This window comes from Diceros bicornis, chromosome 1, assembly GCF_020826845.1.
Source record: "Diceros bicornis minor isolate mBicDic1 chromosome 1, mDicBic1.mat.cur, whole genome shotgun sequence".
Classification (NCBI taxonomy): Eukaryota; Metazoa; Chordata; class Mammalia; order Perissodactyla; family Rhinocerotidae; genus Diceros; species Diceros bicornis.
Window position 1 is genome coordinate 66,641,310 of NC_080740.1, and position 20,670 is coordinate 66,661,979.

Below are 20,670 nucleotides of genomic sequence, written 5' to 3' on the forward strand. Positions count from 1 at the left end.
CAACTTAAAATTCTTCTCATAAGATTCCCTAACCTGGAAGCCTATCATTTGTCATTTCTATGCTTGTTTTAAGGAGCAAACAATGACTGATAAAAGATGAAAGGAATATGAAAAATTAAAACTCAAGTCAAGAAATAGAGTGTAGAGATCATGACAATGTTTACTTCAAACCAGATCCTATTTGTTTATGTAGCAGTGGAAGAGTAGAACAGGAGATGGTCCACCAACACCCCTTTTGGTTCATCAGAACTCAGATAACATTTTCCTTATAAAAATAACCAATATATTCTTCCCCAAAACTCAACTTGCATCATTAAAATATAAAAAGGCCAAGATCAGCATGAAGAAAATCAGTACTGTCTTCAGCTACGACAATAAACATTGAGACAAAATTGTATTTATGCTTCTAACTTTCCATCATGCAATCTTTTCTCCCCAAGAGGCAACTTTCAACAAAGAAAACCAAAAGGCCTCATTTAACTAGCTCCTCTGTACTTGGCTAAAGCAGCAGGTAACAGGATTAATAAGCATCCTTCAAATCCTCAGCCAAGAGACATCTTTAGATACTGTAAGAAACTACTTAAAATATTTCAAAAACCCATTAATGGCTTTTGCTATGGATTTCACAAACACATTCAATTTTCAAACTCACCTCTGTTCAATACCAAGATGTGCATTGATGCTAGCGTATCGGGCAGTGCCAGTGAGATTTTTATCTTCTCTGTATGGTATGTGTTGCCTTGTCCTGTTGTCTCTGTACTTTTTGGCCAAACCAAAATCAATAAGGAATAACTTTAAAAGAAAATAAAGAGACATTAGGTTTCCAACCTTGTTCAATTAAACTGTTTCTTGTTCATTAAATGGCATTTATTCTATTTTGTTCAACTATATAAAGTTTTATAAGCAGAACAGAAATGAATAAACTTAACACTCCAATAAGCCTTTACTAGCCCTCATCAATAAATCAAGTTAAAAAATACAGTTAAATAAAGTAGTTGATCCTTGTCAGCTGAACAAATTTCACAGGCCCAGTTCATTATACACTTGGGAGCCTGTCTTTAAAATAATAGTGGAGAAATGTATACATGCTTGAGAGCAGAGTTGACAAGTGTGCTGTGAGCCGTAATGAAATCTGACGTCCTGCTACTACTGGTAAACAAGCACGAGGTTTCAAAAACTAGACATAAGCTATCTGGAACTCTTCCATTCTACAAAGGCCACTCTTCAGTATGCCAACAGAATGCTCATTACCTAAAATAAGACAACTCTGAAAGGTTGATACTGACAACAAAATCAAGATTTTTTAATTAACAAAAAATAAGCATTTTTAAAACAAGCATGCATTACATAATAATACTTCCCATTGACATTTATGCATGTGATCAGGTTAAGCTTCTAGAAAATATAACAAGTTTATCTAAAATCTTAAAAAGGCATTTAGTATTTATTTAAATCAAGGTGGCTTACAATTAGCAGTTTAAATAAGCTAACTAAAAACCAAACTAGTGTCTTAGAACAAAATAATGTTTTGTGCCATCTTATTTATATGGTACACAGGGAATAAGATCTCGTTTATAATGCAGCTAATTTTTTCAAGTAATTCAGGTTTACTCTCCACGATTAAAACCTTTAAAAGAAAAAAAAAACAAATGAAACTATTTTCTGACCAAAAAAAAAAACAATATATGAATATTTACCTACCTTCTAAAGCAAAATAAATAATCTTCACTTAAAATTTTAGCCTTTATCACAAAAATCACTTATTAAAAGTTATGTCTACAAAGACTATTGAGCAAGGTAAGTTTATATGCCCTTACAATATACAGCCCTAGATTATTTTTTTCTAGTTATGCCTAAATTCTGTACTTCTTTCCATTAGGCTGACACTGGGTCCCTTCTGCCAGTTTATATCCTGTGATGAGCTGGAAAACCCAATCACCTAATCTGTTAGGGTTTGTGTCAAAATATAAATAAACCAAGTTATTAATTTAGGTGAAAAAGATGTGACCAAGCGCCTCTCTTAGTTATATGATGAAGGACAAAGGCACTGAGGTTTGAGCTTTTATAACCATTTTAACAGAGATACTTATTTTCACCTAGTCTACTATTAAAATCAAGATTAAATTTTTAGTAAAATGTAAGTGGATAATGAAAGTTCTCTGATTAAACTCACTCCCTAAGCAATCGAGTTATCACAGGAATATGAGAAAGTTAGCATTATAAAACACTAAGAGAAAGCTCATACTCTTAAGTTTCAAAAATCAGTACACAAATAGTAAAATGTGCAAAATACACTTCTATTAAGCAAAACAAAAAAATTGTTCCTTAGGTTCTGCAGATTCACATGGAAAGAAAACAAGGGAAAAATAAACACAAAAGGACATCTAGCTTCATGGTATTTTAAAAATATCCCTAAGAATTATGTGGGTTTTGAATAAAAACTGATTAGGACAGACTCTCCTCTAAGGGATGCTTTCTAGCACAGCTTCCTTTAGTACTTCAAAATGAAGGAGAAAATAGGAACAACTCAGACATGATTATGTCTGGATAGTTTCATTCACATCTCAATCTACCTTCAGTAGCTCAATTTGTAACTCAATAACCAGACACTTGTTCACAACTAAAAGATTGCTTTATAAAAACTCAGTGTTCACTAGAGAATTCTTTCCTTCTACAACTCTAAAGGATGAAATCTAAGTCAAGAAAATTAAAAATAACACAAACACTATCTTCTTAAATATCTCAATCTTTAATCAAAACAAAAACTACAAAGCAAATAAATCAATTTAAAATTTTCTCTTGAAAACTGAAAATAAGCCAGGAAGAGTAATGTCACTGCTAAACAAAGGTATTCTATTTTAAGGGCAAACAACTGAAAGAAAAACTATTTAAAACAAAATTTTTTAAAATCTCTTGGTAGTTCATTATCTTTGGTATCTATCAAGGTTCCTTAAGTAGCTCTCTATGCTTTGAATTTAAAAATGAATATAGGGACCGGCCCAGTGGCGCAAGCAATTAAGTGCTTGCGCTCCGCTACGGCAGCCCGAGGTTTGCTGGTTCGGATCCCAGGCGCGCACTGACGCACCGCTTGTCAGGCCATGCTGTGGCGGCATCCCATATAAAGTGGAGGAAGATGGGCATGGATGTTAGCCCAGGGCCAGTCTTCCTCAGCAAAAAGAGGAGGATTGGCAGATGTTAGCTCAGGGCCCCATCTTCCTCACAAAAAAATAAATAAAATAAATAAATAAAGAAAGAAAGAAATATAAACACATGATGGAAGTGTTTACATGAAACCACGTGATACCAAGGATACTTAACCAAACAGCCGCAACTACGTAAAGGCAGAACCCAATGAGGAAAAGACAATATTCAGTAAGTTGTAAGATAACTTATTTTTATAGGTTTGCATATGCAAAGAGGTCTAATCTCTTTGAGAGGGTCAAGCTACTTTTCTGTGGATTTTAATTGCATGTTCTAAGTAAAATTTGTGCCTGTTTGAAAGAATGCAGCCTTCCAAAGGCATGTGGAAACGAGTTAATGTTGGATATACTGGCATAACTCCATCCAGCAGAGGTGCATTTTCTTCAGAAACACTATTACCAATTTTAGTTTAGTATTTGCAGCAATTTTTCTCTGAATCAGGGGTCACATTCCCCTGCCCTTCCAAAAAATTCACAAGATCACTTTTCCTCTCAACCCAGCTAACCTGTATGTACAGAATATAAACTATTCAGTAGAATTTTATGGAAATTATTAAATGATTATGCTACAAAACATAAGTAAAATGTGTGAATGGATGGATAAGTAAAAACAGGGCACTAAAGTTGCCTTATAATGTGTCTAATTACCCCCCTTAACCAAGATCTAGTCACCAGTTGGTATTTTTTTATGAATAAAAAGAAATTTGAATTTCTGAAACTTTTTTAACAACAGGAGAAGGTGGTCCCTGGAATAACGCTGGGCAGTATGAGAAAAGATTAAATGATTACCCAGATGATGCATATGGTAATTAAGGAACTACAAAGTATGCTCACATATCAAATACAACTTTTTTTCCTTTTTGATTACTCATGCGAATACTTCCTTCTCAGTGTATACTAAATTGAACGATAAAGATTCATTTGTCCAGGAACTTCAAAATTTATGTAGCTAAATTTTCTGATTAAAAGAAAACATCATTTTCCCTTGTCTGAAAAGTCATACAGCAAGAAAGCTAACTTCTACAAAAGTAAAAGAAAATATGAAGAATTCTGCTTACATTTAAAAAATATTTAGAAAATTATTTGGGTGTTTATCTAGCCTGCCAAACACTAAATCATCAGGTTATGCATTCATTTAACTGATCTTATGTGTTACTAATAGTAATTGTTTGATAAGTGCTTCAGTTATGTTACTGCTATATCATTAGAATGAAATGTCTTATAGCTTCAGGGCACATAGTGCTCTTTAAGCATTTTATGCCATTGGTTGAAACTGAAAGAATTCACTGATTGAGGTAAATCAATTCTAGAAACACTAGATCTGAAATCTGATCTACACTTATCTGAAGTTCATTAGGGAAGGGGAAGAGAGTTGAGGCAGAATATAGTCATCATACAGCACTGATGCAACTGAATTTAGATGTATTTCATGCATTAAGTTCTGCAACTCCAAATACGTTTTTAAAAACTAAACAGTCTATCTCAAATTTACCATTAGGTAAAGAATTTCAATACTAGACCAACATATTATTTCCTCATGTGGATATTAGACATATAAACATAATCCTGTTTTTATTTATGTTTTCTCTGAACTTTACAAGCTTTAAGCAAAAGCCACAAAGAAACCTTAGTAATGTTATGTTTGCCAAGTATGTCTGAATAATGCCAACGTAAGAGGTGCTAGAGCAAGATCTATATTCTCCAGAATTAAAACAAAACAAAAATAATCAAAATAAAACAATAAAAAAGAAAAGCACATGAATTTGGGATTGAGGTTGGAATAGGAGACAGTTTCAGACCTGGTTTAATCCTGAGAAAGATGGGTCCTGAGAAGTACTAACAGTCATGCTTCTTTTCCTCTTCCCCACTGGAGATTCTAAACACTAAACAGACAATAGAGGGTGGCAGTGCATCAAACAGTATTGCTCACATTGCAACAATGGCCGGCGCAGACAGGCAACACCGAGGCATTAGAGAAAGAACAGGGTAGCCAAATGCCATCCTTCTTCCACCAAGCACTGTAGCTTCTCAGTTTTCCAAATAAGAATCACATGCTCAAGAACATTTGAATTCTGGAAAATACTCAGGTTTTTAATGCCACTATATTGTGTCACTGCCTGAAACAGGGAGAGCAATGGTGACATTTGGCTCTTTAATTTTAATTAAAAACAGGGAATTTGGATCTGCAATCTTTAGTACCACAATCTGCCCTTCCCCAAAAAGATTGTACAGGGGAAAAAAATCTTCAGTAAGGAAGAGGTAGAAGGCATTTAGTCACCTTAAAATTTATTTTCATAAGCATGCAGGGCTGATTACTGGACGAGATGAGCAAAGATTGGAGTTGCTACTCCTAAATATCAAATTCAGAACAATTTTCCAAATAAGAAATTTGACTTTAAAAATCAACCTCACAAGCCCCCCAAAACTTTTTTTTCCCAAGAATAGAAAACTACTGGAACAAGCTGACCAAGGAATCCAGTTTCATATAACTGGCATTTTTCAAACTCTAATACAGAAAACACTAAAAACCAACTACATAAACAAAACACTAATCTAAAATGTTCAACAACATTTAGAATTTGAATCTTAGTTAAGTAAAACACTGCGCTTCTACCCCTGAGTCTCTCTGAATCTGTATAACAGCAAGCAGCTCCACAATCTTCTTTTTAATATCTCTGAAGAGGACACAAGATCCTAAAAAGGTTTTCATCACTGGGCAATTTGGATTTCCTAACACAACCATGTGATTAACAAGCTATTTTTAAAGGGGAGGGGGGAAGCAAAGAGGTATTATCTAGGTCAGCATTTAATTTTAAGGCAAAAACCATGTACTGCAATGTCAACATGCAGAACACGGATCACAGCAGGATAATGGGTCTTTAGTGGGAAGAAAATGGGAAGGAGAGGGCTAGGAAACAGTCAAAAGATTAGGGTCAAACTGACAAAACTGCCCAAAAAATTAACACCAGTAATTTTTTTTCAATTCAATTACCAGGTTTTGCAATAACAATTAAGAACCTGGACGCTTCAAAGAGAGAACCTACATAATATTAAAAAAAAAAAAAAAAATGTAATTTGGGAATGGCAAGGTAAGTTATATGTAGATTTAAACACCTTTTATTATTTAAAGCTCAGCTTTCAACAAAAATTTTAATTTCCTAAAACTTGGTCAGACCAACATTAATGTCTCGTGTATTAACAACACCAGTTCTAATGGTAATGGCTCCAAGTTGGCATTCATACAGGCAAACAAAGGTAAACATTTATAGCTAGACCTAAAAACACCAAACATTCACTAATGGTTTAATTAAACAAATGGGAATCTTCCTTGTAAAAACAAAAGAAAAAAACACAAAAAACAAAAAAGCCCCCAAGTTGTCCTGAAGTTGAGAATTTCTATTAGGTCATCAGATCATAACATGCTTAGTGCATTGCCAATGCTGCCTGTCTGCCCGAGCTCAACATTGAATCGATAAATAAAGCAATTCACTCAATAAAACTAATCATTGCAGAAAAAATTTCAACACAATTAGTTTCTAACTGCAATCATGCATCACTAGCTAAAACCCAATTGCCCCATTAGTTCAACCATTCTGAGAACTCAAAGAATACTAATTTTGTTGTATAAATGTTCATTTCACTTGTCTGTATTTTCCTTTGAAAGGGGGAAGAGGGGTGGAGAATCCACCCAACTTGGCACCCAAGTAAGAAACTGTCAACTACTTTTGAAGAAGGCCCAGAAGCTATCCTTTTGAATAAACAAATCCAAGGACTGAAGAATTCTCATTATCAACTAGCTCATTCAGCAAATGTTATCGCCATGGTGACAGATGGGTCAGTGGTTCCCACGCTGGCACAAGCACATATATTGCAAAAACCCACATTTCAGAGACAAAGGTTAAAATCTGATTTTTAGTATTCAGGAAGAAAAGTATATGGGGTTTTTCACTATTTGAATGAATGAAAAACAGATACAACTGTTGAATAGTTAACATAGATATTACATTTCATTATAAAGCTCCTGGGAATTTTATATTTCCATATAGATAACCTCGGTGGGTAAGTTGGAGAGAATTTCTTTCAAGTTACTAAGTTAATCGAGTTAGCCAATTATCCTTCTAGCACAATCTTCTAAAGCAATTATCAACAGCAAATTCAATTTACTATGACTTTTTAAAGATTGCAAGTTTACCAAAGCAATTCTTGGAGTTTTTACTCTTTGTTCTTTCATGCAAAGAACATTTGACTAACCTTATTACAGTGACGCCCAATACCCATTAGGAAGTTATCTGGTTTAATGTCTCTGTGTATAAAATTCTTTGTATGCACATATTCAATTCTACTGATCATCTAGAAAAAAAAAAAAGGGGAGAAATAATTAAGTCATTTGAATTAAGTAATGAAAGAAAGCAACACATTATTTCTCAATTATTTTTTAAAATCACAGTATATTTTAATAACTTTATTCATAGAATTCACAAAGACAGTGGTAGACAAAATCAAACGGAAAGGGCAAGCAGGTTCTCCATTTATCCCTAGACTGATGCATATCTTTTCTCTCTAAATTGATGGATATCTAAGCACAAACCTGCAGCATCCTTTGGCTTGCTCTTCCAGTGTTAATGATTATAAACATGACAGCATCTAACGTGACAGGAAGAATTGCTGTTTGCAATTTTTAAATTACAAAAGTAATAAATTTAGAATTGTTTCAGTTGTTGTAATAAATTATATAAAGTAAAAGCTAAATCATCACCCAATTCTATGTCCCCTGAGGTAACCTGTGTTAAAACAGCCTGGCACCACCCAGATCTATTTCCATGCTCTTATATACACACTGCATAAAGTCAGACACACACATATACTTGGGAATAGGGAATTATGACCAATTGACAGACATAGCTATAAGTCATTGTTATTGTTTTAAATTGAAAAAGAAGCATTCTATTCACTTTATTGTTTCCTTTCTGGCATGCTTTTTGGACTCGCCCATGTTTTTTCTCCACATTTATATTATATAATCATATTCAAAAACTGAATAGTAAACATGTCTTTCTAACAAGCGGCTCTCAATTTCTTGGAAATTCTGCCAAGTCAAATAGCATAGGTCTTGGTCCTCTTTTCAATGGCTACAAATAGTCTGTGGCATAGATTTAAGTTTTTCCCAATCATCTCCCAACTCACAGTATTCTCATTGTTTCCAGTATTTTCCCACTGTAAACAATAATGCTACTAATATACTTAAACATATCCTTATCTTCTAGTGCTTTTATTTTTATGGGCAATACATCCCATACAATTACAGGGAGAGTTCCTGGGTTGAAGGGTATGTACGTATTTCATTTTGATAGGTGCCATCAGACTGCCTTTCAAAATAGGCTATAACAACTCATTTTTCCAACAGTATTTGAGAGTATTCTTTTTCCTGTTAGCAAAGTTATATTTTGCCAATTTGACAGGTATCGACCTCACTTGTACTTGGTCTTAATGCTTAGCTTGGAAATCTGCTCATTTTTACTGACCATATAAGATTTATTATTTTATGAACTGTCAATCTATACTCTTTGTCCATTATTCTTTCGGCTTGTCCTTTTCTCATCAATTTTTAAGAATTCCATTGCATACAATAGACAATCTTTTGTCAGTTGTGTAAAGATTTAAATTTTTAAAAATGTGTCAACTATATTGGCACCTCTTCTGTAAGTTTTAATTTTCAAATTATCAAATGTCTACCTTTTCTGTAAAATACTTAGAAGTTGTATTTGAAAATGTTTTGCACATCCAAAGACTGCCGACGTTATCTTTTTACCCATATGTTCTTGCTCTTTCAGTAGTATGTGCCAAGATTCTATTTTTTATTTGTCCCCATTTTCCCCAGAGCTTTTATTACCATGGATATACAGATTCTAAATCTTACTCCTCTACCTTGACAAATGTCTTTTTGTGTATGTGTGTGTGAGGAAGATTAGCTAGCCCTGAGCTAATATGCGTGCCCATCTTCCTCTACTTTATATGGGATACCGCCAGAGCATGGCTTGACAAGCGGTGCATCTGTCGGTCCGCGCCCAGGATCCGAACCTGCAAACCCTGGGCTGCTGAAGCAGGAGCATGGGAACTTAACCGTTACACCACCAGGCTGGCGCTGACCAATGTTCTTTTGAAGTTAAATCTGTAATCCCTGGCTTAAACTATTTCTACTTACAAGGAAGTAGATGTATATAATGTCCAAATACCACCTTTAAGTACAGCAGCACCTTGTACATTAAAGGAATTAAAACATTTGGCTCACTTAATGTATGTATTTATCCTAGGTAAGGAATACCCATCATTAAACTGTGATTATTAATTCACTGGGAAAAGGTCAGGCAAAAGATAGTTAACGGCACAAACTACTTCAAGTGTTGCCTATCATCTACAGAGCAAGACTTAGCTGTTACCTCCTTAAACAAACGCATTCTTGCAACACTCTTTCCTGAAGTACATTCTTTCTCCTACGTTACCAGTGCACCCAATATAAACTTCTATCACAGAATCTTAAACACTGTATTTTTCCATTTTTCTCTACTCAACTCTATGTTCCTAGAGAGAAGGAACTAATTCCTATTCTTCCTTGCACCCCCAGTGCTAAGTAAGTACAGTGGTAGGCCCCGAATAAATGCTCACTGTAAGAATGCCTATGTGTCACTAGGCCTACAGAATACAAACTTTTACTAGAATTCACTCACATGTTAGTTAAAAGACACTAAATGGTTTTTAACCTTTTAATACCCGAGTTCGTAACGTGCCACAAATAGAACACCATCATTTGCTAATAATATTTGCTTGAGCCACTCAGCGGTATTATGTTAAGCTTAATACATGGTGTTGATTACAGAAAATGAGCACTATTTTCTAATCACTTGAATTTATACTTTCTAAATTTCTACCTTAAATGCCAGTTCTGTATATCACCTCATTTTACTTTATTATGACATCAAATCTAAGTTATAAAATGTCATTCTCTTCCACAGCATTTTTAGAAAGACACTGAGTTTGCCTTGAAGCATTTCCAACATATACCTGCCCTTAAAGGTACCCTGACCAAAATTTAAAATTATAAATTCCTTGACATTTACCTATTACCTTTTACCGTATTATCTGTTTCCTCAAGGCTTGTTCCTGACCCCATTCCCCCATCTTAAAATTCTTTAAAACTAATTTTCTTTCTTATTTTCTTAAGATCGAAAAATCTAAGCTCTGGCTTTAAAACACTGTAATCTAACCTCCAGCCAATGCATGAATCTAATTCATGACATCTCCAAAATTTCCCTAGTTTTGCTTAAATACTACCAACAGCTGAGAATCTATTGCTTCACAAGAAGCATTTATTTGGTCAAAAATTCTTCCTTAAACTATTTCAGTACCTTATTTTCCTCAAAAATATAGCTTTCATTAGGGTCTCACACATAATATATAGCATTCAATTTGCTTAATTTAACCAAAATTCCAATATACAGTCAAATATCACTTAATGATGGAGATACGTTCTGAGAAATGTGTCGTTAGGCGATTTTATCGTTATGCAATCATCATGGAGTGTATTCACACAAACCTAGACGGTATAGCCTACTACACACCCAGGCTATATGGTGCTAATCTCATGGGACCAGTATATGCAGTCCCTTGTCGACAGAAACGTTATGTGGCACATGACTGTATATATTTATCTATACTTATATACACTGAACCCTTTCTTCAAACAAAATCTTATAAAGAAACCTGCTATATTCAACACTAAAACAAATACACTCCATCTGATGAGCAGCTTGAAAACTACTAGTCTACAGGTGAGTAATAAACCAAGATAATCCGTTTTGTCCTATATCCATAGGAAAACATCTATAAGTCATATTATAGTAGTACACTTGAATGAGTATACCATACTATCATCTTTTTTTCTTTTTTTGCTAATCCTAAGGTTAAATAGTAACAAATAGGATTATAATACTCTGGTTTATAAATATTTAAATTACTGTTAAATAGTGGTGAACAGCAGTATTCTCAGTTTTTATTTTCATTAAAATTTCACGTACCTGGTCAGCTAACATAAGTACAGTTTTCATTGTGAACCTTCTCGAACAGAAATTGAAGAGGTCTTCTAGGCTGGGTCCGAGAAGATCCATGACTAGCACATTGTAGTCTTTTTCCTGACCATACCACCTAACGAAAGGGGAAAAGTAGAAGGGAGGGCGTTATGAAAAGTTAATTATCACTTAATATTGCCAAATTTAAAAAATTCTTAAACCCTAAGCATAAGATAGTTTTCCCTCTATTCAGATGATGAACCCACTGACTGACTACATTGCCCAACACAAAATAAGTGTAAGGAGACTTTTTTTTTTCCTGTCAAGTGACCCCATTGTCCTATTGAGAAAGAACTTGCATGGCAGTCTTAACAGTTCTCTTTCTAGGGCAGTTGAATTCTATACCGTATCTGCCACTGATTCCTGTGACTTTGGGCAAGTTTCTTAATCTCAACTGGTTTTATTTCCTATTGAAGAAATGAAAGAAACTATATCAGTCATTCTAAAATGTTTCAGAAGGCAAAGATCCCTTTTATTAAACTCCTGTCCCATTTCCTACCAAGTTGTAGCTAATCAATAACTCCTTGTCCTTTTTTAAAAAAGGAGTCACATTTTTGCTTAGTTTCAGATTACAGAAAATAACCACTATTACCACAAAGATGACATTTACTTTTGATTGGAATCATGTTTTAATTATCCAGTGCTGTGTTACCATGGATAAATATACAATTTGTCCCCAATAACTCAAGAAATATCTACTGCTAATTTCAGACTCCAAGGACTGGGAATCACTGCAATAAATGATTTCAAGTTTCTATATGCCTATAATTCTGGTAAGGGACTTTCCTAGAAATAAACACTACCATTTTTAGTTCAAATTTACCTAGATTACGAATTCTGCTTAAAATGAAAATTGGCCAACATTTAAAATGTTAACAAAACAAACAAAAAGCACAAGCTATTTTAAAAGCCAGACTGCAGCTTCTTTGTTAACTCCAACAAGAACTGATATCAAAATTTACCATATTTGAAAAGTATGAGGATTTAATATTTTAATAATTATATTTTTCTAGAAAATGCAAAGTTAACTACATAGGTGTGGTCCCACATTTAGATACAATGAATATGCTCCCTAGAATTTTATGTTGAGAGTGAAAGATCAAAAGGCAATGAGGGGGGCCAGCCCCGTGGCTTAGCGGTTAAGTGCACGCGCTCCACTGCTGGCGGCGCGGATTCAGATGCTGGGCGCGCACCGATGCACCACTTGTCCAGCCATGCTGAGGCGGCGTCCCACATACAGCAACTAGAAGGATGTGCAACTATGACATACAACTATCTACTAGGGCTTTGGGGGAAAAAAAAAAAGGAGGAGGATTGGCAATAGATGTTAGCTCAGAGCCAGTCTTCCTCAGCAAAAAGAGGAGGACTGGCATGGATGTTAGCTCAGGGCTGATCTTCCTCATAAATAAATAAACAAACAAACAAACAAACTCACTTCTATTCTCCACTTTCTAGATGCCTTCAGCCTAGAAACTCGGGTCTTATCTTCAGACATTTTTTATGTGAATACAAGAGGTATTGCTACTAAGTACACTGTGGTAAATAGATGTGTACAATGTAGGTACTTGAATTATCTATGAGATTAAGAAAAGAACTCTGGTTTGACCGGGACCTTATTCTTCCTAATAGTTTGAAAACATGCAGAAGAATCAAGTAACTTAATGGATGGAAGTGAAAAAAAAAAAAAACAAGTGCAGGGGTTTCATTTTCCATTTGTTTCAAATCAATGCTTTTAAACTTAGTCTTGCCTGACCAATCAGGAAGTGGGCTGAAGAATGAGTTCCCAATTTATAAAACCATCATTACTTACTTAAAGCATAAAAAAAAGTACCTTCAGGTCTGAAGATGCTAAGAGAAGGCAAGGTCCATCTCTTTGCTCTCATCTCCTTTCCTGTAAACCCATATCCAAACTAAATCTAGCTAAAAAATTAAAACACTCATAAAAAGTAGAAATGTAAGATGATACATGCACAAGTCATTGAGGCTGACAAAAAAAGCTGACAGAATTCAGAAAACCAAAAGATCAATAGGAACTCAATCTGCCCAAAGCCTTGTGAAAATGCTGTTACCAGTCAGGGATATTTTGATAGTAAAAGTGCTAGGCAGGCTCAGGAACAGACCACGGTCTCCTATAGAGGGGAGAGTCAAGTTTGGTTGATAGTTTGGGGCTATATTAGACTCTTGAATGCCTGGCTAAAGAGTTTTAAATTATATAAATAACTGGGGGAACTATCAGTAGTGTGTGGCTAGGACACAATGTCATTAAATCAACGTTTTAGGATCAGCCTTGGCATCGGTATGCAATATGGAAATCGGGGAGTAGGGGAAAGAGTGACAATGACATGGGGACCAATTAGAGGTGTTATAGGTGGAGATGTGAAGTAGGGGTTTCTTTTCTCTGAGAAATCTCTTTATGAAAATGGAAATATCTTAGAAAAGAAATAAAATGACTGAAATGAAATATTTTAAGTATTGCTATTGATACCGGCTCAAGACAAGATTGATATAAGGGAAGCCATACTGTAGAAAAGAAAAACTCTATTGTAACTTTGAATGACCTCTGACAAACTAACCCAGCTGGATATGCACCCTCCAGGAGATCTGACTGCTCTGTACATTTTTACAACCCCTGCTTGTGCATGTACCTCCCAGCTGCGATAAGATGATAACTTTGTTTTTCTGAGTTCCTCAGGAATGTGATGACCCCCCGAACAGAGAATCTGTGCTGATAGCCATCATCAGTGAAAACTGAAAGGTCTGGTGTGGCACTCCCAGTCTGTAACACCAGAAGGTCAACATTCCTAACCCCCTCCCCAATAACCCAATGGCCTATATAACCGCTGTAAGATTTCGTGCCCCCTTAAGGTGGTTCTTTTGGACATGAGTCGGCCATCTTCCCTCTTGCTAGTTAGCTGTAACAAAAACGTCCTTTTTCTCCTACCACCTTGCCTCTTGACTATTGGCATGTCTTGTGGCGAGCAGAAGGCCCCACATTGGGTGGTAACACTATAAGGCCTAAGGACTTCTAAGAACAATAAATCAGTATAATTATCATAAGTATGCAGTTCTGATTAAAGCACCCAAATATGTTCCATCCCTATGACTAGGATAATAACAACAACAGAAAAATAGATACTTGTTTATTGTATGTCCTCCCCTTCAGACTATCAGCTTGACAGGTGTGATGTTTAATTTTGTGCATCAACCTGACTGGGCTAAGAGACACTGGGAGAGCCGGTAAAACATTACTTTGGGGTGTGTCTATGAAGGTGTCGCTTGAGATTAGCATTTGAATCAAAAACATTGGCATCTGAATGACAGACTAAGTAAAGAAGATCCACTTCTCCAAGGTGGAGGGCCTGAATAGAACAAAAATGCAGAGGAAGGGAGAATTAACCCTGCTAGAGCTGGGACATCCATGCTCCTGGTTCTCAGGCCTTGGGACTCAGACTAGAACTTAAACGACTGGCTCCTTTGGTTCTTAGGCCTTTAGGCTTGGACTAGAACTACACCACTGGTTTTCCTGGGCCTCCAGCTTGCAGACCACAGATGGTGGGACTTAGCCTCCATAATTATGTGAGCCAGTCTCTATAATAAATCTCTTTCTCTCTGTCTATATGTGTGTGTACATTCCATTGGTTCTGTTTTTCTGGAAAATCCTGACCAATATAATAGGGGTAGCCATTGTGTGTGTCTTGTTCACAACTCTATTTCCAGCATCCAGCACAATGCCTTACATGCAAGAAATGCTCAGTACCATTTGCTGAATTAAAGAATGAAAAGCCATATTAGAGACTATAACAGGGTAGAGAGTGCTTGATTTGGCAGATGAGGAAAACAAAACAAGGAATACAAAAACACTCTCTGTACTTTTGAAAGTATAAAGTCATCAAGAAGCATCTACTCATCTTTGATTCAAATAAGCCAAATAATTATAAAAGTTTAAAAGCAATAGTTTTAACAAGCAAATATCTTTTCCTATGCCATTTATCTTCCCATCTGTAGGCTATTAATGTCAGAGTCTTCACCGAATAACTATAAAGTATAAGCACTGAATCAGTGCTATAATATACCCATTTTCATAGCACCTACATTCTTAAGACACTGTCTATCAAACTTAGACTCTTGTCAAGACATCATCATCCAACCTTTATATTCCTTTTTATGAGAGTGAAAATAAGGACCTGGTCTAGTAAAATCTGGCTAAACTCTAAGAATTAACTCAGATTCCCCCCTTTAGGCTGCTACTGCTAATAGTTCCAGCCACCCTGCTCTCTTTTGTCCAAATTCCTTTCAATGTTTCTATACATTAATATTTATGTGTACCATTCTTAACAGTATAATTTTGCCATTCATAATAGAAGATATATTCTTAAAATTATAGATACTCCTTAAACAGCGCCCAAACTACCATGGACTGAAGAAATTACCTACAGGCAACTCTTGTTGATCTCTTCCTATACCCTTTTCCTTCCTGCTTCTCATTGTAAATCATGCCGTGTTGGCTTCTTTTCCCTTTTTTGTTGTGTTTGTTTTTGGTGTCTCTGTGTGTGTTGGGGTTAATAATTCATTTACAGCAGTTAAGAAAGGCACTTCCTTCTCCCCCTCTCCTCCAATTATCAGATTCTAACAGTAGGGCACTCTCAACCACAATACAACCCCTCTATTCTCAATTTAAATTCCTGAGTGTCCTAAGTCACCAATCCTTCTGGTACCACATTCATTTGTTGATTACTTCTGGAAGATGCAGGCATCTATGAACTTGAGTCTTAGACACTTGAACCTAAAACTGTCAGTACTTACACTAAGCTCCATCTTACTATGAAAACAGAACCAATAAGGCAAGACAGGTTTGACTACATTTTGATTCATGGTAACTCTTCAGTCCTTCTGAAGGAGAACTAGATACTAGAGTAAATGTGAGTTACCTCCTGGTTTTGTATTAATTCTTGGTAAACAAGATTGCCATGTAACTATCATTCTCCTTAAGCTTCCCCGTCCACATTTGCTCCTTAGATTTTGTGGGCTTCATTTTACTCTGAATACAAGGCATCTAGAATTTAATGATCTAAACTTGATTTCTCCTGCCATCAAAAATGTAAAAGCATCAATCTATCCTTCTCTTGCAATTTCACATTTAAAATACAATCAGATTTTAAAAGGTAACACATAATTTTTATCCTTAATGCTTTGGATTTACAACTTGCAGAAAAACCTTTGCAACAGTTTGGGACCCGGAGCATTATCACTACAGAAAGACACTCAATGCTGCTATCTGGCTACTGCAGGACACTGGAGAATCAGGTTTAATAAAGAAAACAAATACTGTAGAATACAAGCAACTAGAACCATAAACACAAATACAGATTAGATTGATTTCTCCACACTGACAAATGATTTAGACATGAAGTAACTGAGAAAAGAACCACAGTTTTTAGCTGTGGGTATGGGCATCAAAGTAATAATTCTGATAATGTGATGATTTCAAAATTTTTTAGATATTAATTATATATCTAATATATCACACTCCTTGGGCCGGCCTCATGGCTTAGCGGTTAAGTGCGCGCGCTCCGCTGCTGGCGGCCCAGGTTCGGATCCCGGGCGAGCACCGACGCACCGCTTCTCCGGCCATGCTGAGGCCGTGTCCCAGATACAGCAACTAGAAGGATGTGCAGCTATGACATACAACTATCTACTGGGGTTTGGGGGGGGAAAAATAAAATAAAAAAAAAAAAAAAAAAAAATATCACACTCCTGGGGAGGGCATTAACAAGCATGGAAGTAATGTAAAATTGAAAAACAATACGAAGGGAAAAGGAAGTAACTATTGGAAATCTACCAACTAAAAGAGCAATCCTGCACCAATGTATTTAGCCACAATGACCAAGAACTTGTCCAAACAACTTGGGGTGGGGTGGGGGGAGAGGGGCAGTGGAGTGTGGGGTGTGGGGGTGGTTGGAGTAACTCATTCTACACCAAGAGTTCTAAATCTTTTTGGTGCCATGGATTCCCTCCCCTCCCCACCCCTGCCACTTTAGTAGTCTGATGAAGCCAATAGACCCACTCTCAGAATGTTTTAAATGCATAAAATAATGCATAGCATTATAAAGGAAACCAATTATAGAGAAATTCAGCTACCATAAAATTACTTAAAAAATCAATTTTGATATAGTAATGTACATGCTCTTTATTAATGCATTAAATAATAAGATATAGGGGCAGGTCTAATTAATACTATAATTTTGTAGTGTAAACAATATTTTGAGATACCTGCAACAACAATGTGATATGAAAATATCTGTGATTTCTCTTGGTGACAAAGCCATAGGTACTGCTAAAATTAGTGGGGAGGCTCTTGCCTACATTTATAATTTATAATAGAAAAAAATGCTAGATCCAGTTTGAGGTTCATGAAAATAAAGATGTTAATTTTTTCCCTATCCAAATTCACCATCCTCTTGGAGGGTAGAGGTGGGGGAATACCCCTAAACCAGGTTAAGAACTACTGCTCTAACGGATGTTAGATCAGGGCCAGTCTTCCTCAACAAAAAAAGAGGAGGATTGGCACAGATGTTAGCTCAGGGCTGACAAAAAAAAAAAAAAAAAAGAAAGAAAGAAAAAAGAACTACTGCTCTAAACAGATTTTTAAGGTAAAAAGACTGCAGAATAAGATCTAAAACTTGGGCATCATGTGTATGTTTTACTCAGAAATAACACTGTCAACTAAGATGATGTTTTCCTTCTTCATCCTAACCCCTCTCCTAACTGCTACTACTAATCCTTTGTTCACAATATTATCCCTATACCCATGAATTATGCTGTAACATTTTCATATTTTTCAGTCTCCTTGTTCCTTGCCCTTTGCCTTTAAAGATGCATAAATGCTCCTTAACCTGAAAAGTCATAAAAACATAAAACAAAAAAAATGTGCTTTGAGGGGCCAGTCCAGTGGCGCAGTGGTTAAGTTTGTGTGCTCTGCTTCGGTGGCCCGGAGTTCGCAGGTTTGGATCCCAGGCACAGACATATGCACCACTTATCAAGCCATGCTGTGGCAGGCATCCCACATACAAAGTAGAGGAAGATGGGCACCGGATGTCACCCCAGGGCCAATCTTCCTTAGCAAAAAAAGAGGAGGACTGGCAACAGATCTTAGCTCAGGGCTAATCTTCCTCAGCAAAAAAAAAAAAAAAAAAGTGCTTTGATACTTATCACTATCCATTACTAAAGCTACTACTCATTTATGCGTTCAATATTTATGGTGGCTAACAAGACAAAACCAAATAATTCCTGCTCTCATAGCTTACAGCCCAGTGTGTATAGGCAAATAAATAAATAACAAATGTGATGACAGTGAGACCAGGGCTGAGAGGATACAAACGATGGGGACCCAATGTATCTTTTAGAGAGAGGCATTAGGGAAAGCTACTCTGATCAAGTATGGTTGATTCTTGAAGCACAGCAGATGACGGCTAGGTGAAGGGGCGGATGGGGGTTAGGCATGTGCCTGAAGGTTGATATTCATGAGAAACAAAATAGCCAACGTGGTTGGTACATAGTGAGACAAGACGACCTTATTTTCTGGTGCACCAAGTACACTTGTTGAAAACCCAGGTTATACCTGCCATCTTACTTTCATTTTTCTCTTGGTTCCCAGTAAAATGGTTATCATTCTACTCAAAATTATATTTCAAAGATCACAAATGATCTGCTTTTTGTCAGTCCTTGTCGTCACTGCTCTAGTACTGGTAGTGGTGATACTGGAAGACAGCATGTGGAAAACTGGAAGCTCTAGGGCGATACAAGCATTAAAATGTACTTTTCCACTGGGAAGTGGACAGTATACCTATAGTTTTCACAATACCAATTATAAAGCCTTCATCGAATCTTTTCTAATAGGCAAATATATAGAGACAGAAAGTAGATTAGCAGTTGTCGCGGGTTGGCGGGATAAGGAGAATGACTGCTAATAGGTTCCAGGTTTCTTTTTGGGATGATGAAAATATTCTAAAATAGGATTATTGTGATGGCTGCAGAACTCTATACAAAGACTAAAAACCAATGAATTGTACACTTTAAATGGGTGAGGTTTTATTTATGTAAATTATCTCAATAAAACTGCTAAAAAGTTTTTACAAAATCTGCCCCTCCAGTCTCGGATTCAACACTTACTAAGTACCTACTACGTGTCTGATACTGCAGATAAGTGCCATAGACGTCTTAAGGTGTAGAAGAACAGGTATGTGACCAGCGCAACTTAAAAGCAACAGTATTATAAACAACATAACTACAGGAAGTCATGTAAAAGCACCTGTACAATGTTTAATCTAAAAATAACTGACAAACTACATAATTGATGAAACACGTCGTCCCCTGTTAACATACACCTCCATGGTTGTCCACTATATCTGACTACTTCCCCCAACGTGGTTAATTGGGCAAATAAATGAAATAAAAGCCTAGTACCAAGGGACACGATGGACCCAGGGCAGGCAGCAACCACCTGGTACCGAGGGACGTTTTGATCATCAATGCTTTCTCTCGAAAGATTATTGACCAAAAGGGGAAAATGACAAGAGATTTTCACATGTTGAGGTATATGGGGTAACTACTTGCATTCAAAACTGATTTGGCTTGAACTAAAGCCTGACTTATGGCCTATCAAACATACATTGTACACCTGCTTTAACCGTTAAAGAATGTACTCTCTTAAGATAAGAATGCATACTTCCCCTCCTACACCCTATCGGTTAACACCCTACTGGCAATGCCAGGATTAGTCCCTTTCCTGACATCAGAGTCATGTTGACCTGCTAATTTGCAACTAAATGTCTCTTTGAAACTTTGATGAAAATGTATCCTGGGTGTGTTTAATGTATCTTCTTTGTTCTAAAAAGATATAAGACTACCGAAAATGATGATTCTCTGGAACACTTTCTGAGGCCTTCCCAAGTTATAACCCTCACTCTGGCTCAAGTAAAACTCACCTTATTTCTCTTAAGAAACAAACAAACAAACAGGGGCCAGCCTGCTGGTGCAAGTGGTTAAGCACGCATGCTCCACTGCGGCAGCCCGGGGTTCCTGAGTTCGGATCCCGGGTGCGCACCAACGCACCGCTTGTCGAGCCATGCTGTGGCGGCGTCCCATAGAAAGTGGAGGAGGATGGGCACAGATGTTAGCCCAGGGCCAGTCTTCCTCAGCAAAAAAAGAGGAGGACTGGCAGATGTTAGCACAGGGCTGATCTCATCAAACAAAAAAAAAAACAAAAAATAAATAAATAAAATAAATAAAAGCAACAATAAATACAAAATATAGAGGAGGAAAGATTTCCTAGAAAATTCAGCATCTGG

At 36.3% G+C, this 20,670-nt stretch overlaps 1 protein-coding gene across 7 annotated transcripts in view; it reads right to left on the bottom strand.

Annotated features, from left to right (window-relative positions):
- The window catches only part of CSNK1A1 (casein kinase 1 alpha 1), a 50,732-nt gene that overhangs the window by 14,614 nt on the left and 15,448 nt on the right, over nucleotides 1–20,670 (bottom strand). For 5 of the 7 annotated variants that reach the window (XR_009220478.1, XM_058543717.1, XM_058543736.1 and 2 more), the window contains exons 3-6: nucleotides 11,273–11,399; nucleotides 7,452–7,550; nucleotides 5,000–5,083; nucleotides 653–792 (exon numbers count right to left, since the gene is read on the bottom strand). Coding sequence is in view for 5 of the 7 variants with exons in the window: in XM_058543717.1 (XP_058399700.1) it covers nucleotides 653–792; nucleotides 5,000–5,083; nucleotides 7,452–7,550; nucleotides 11,273–11,399 (450 nt within the window). In the remaining 2 variants the exon portion in view is untranslated. The remainder of the gene's footprint in view (nucleotides 1–652; nucleotides 793–4,999; nucleotides 5,084–7,451; nucleotides 7,551–11,272; nucleotides 11,400–20,670) is intronic. The other 2 variants (XR_009220482.1, XM_058543749.1) reach the window with 1 other exon arrangement.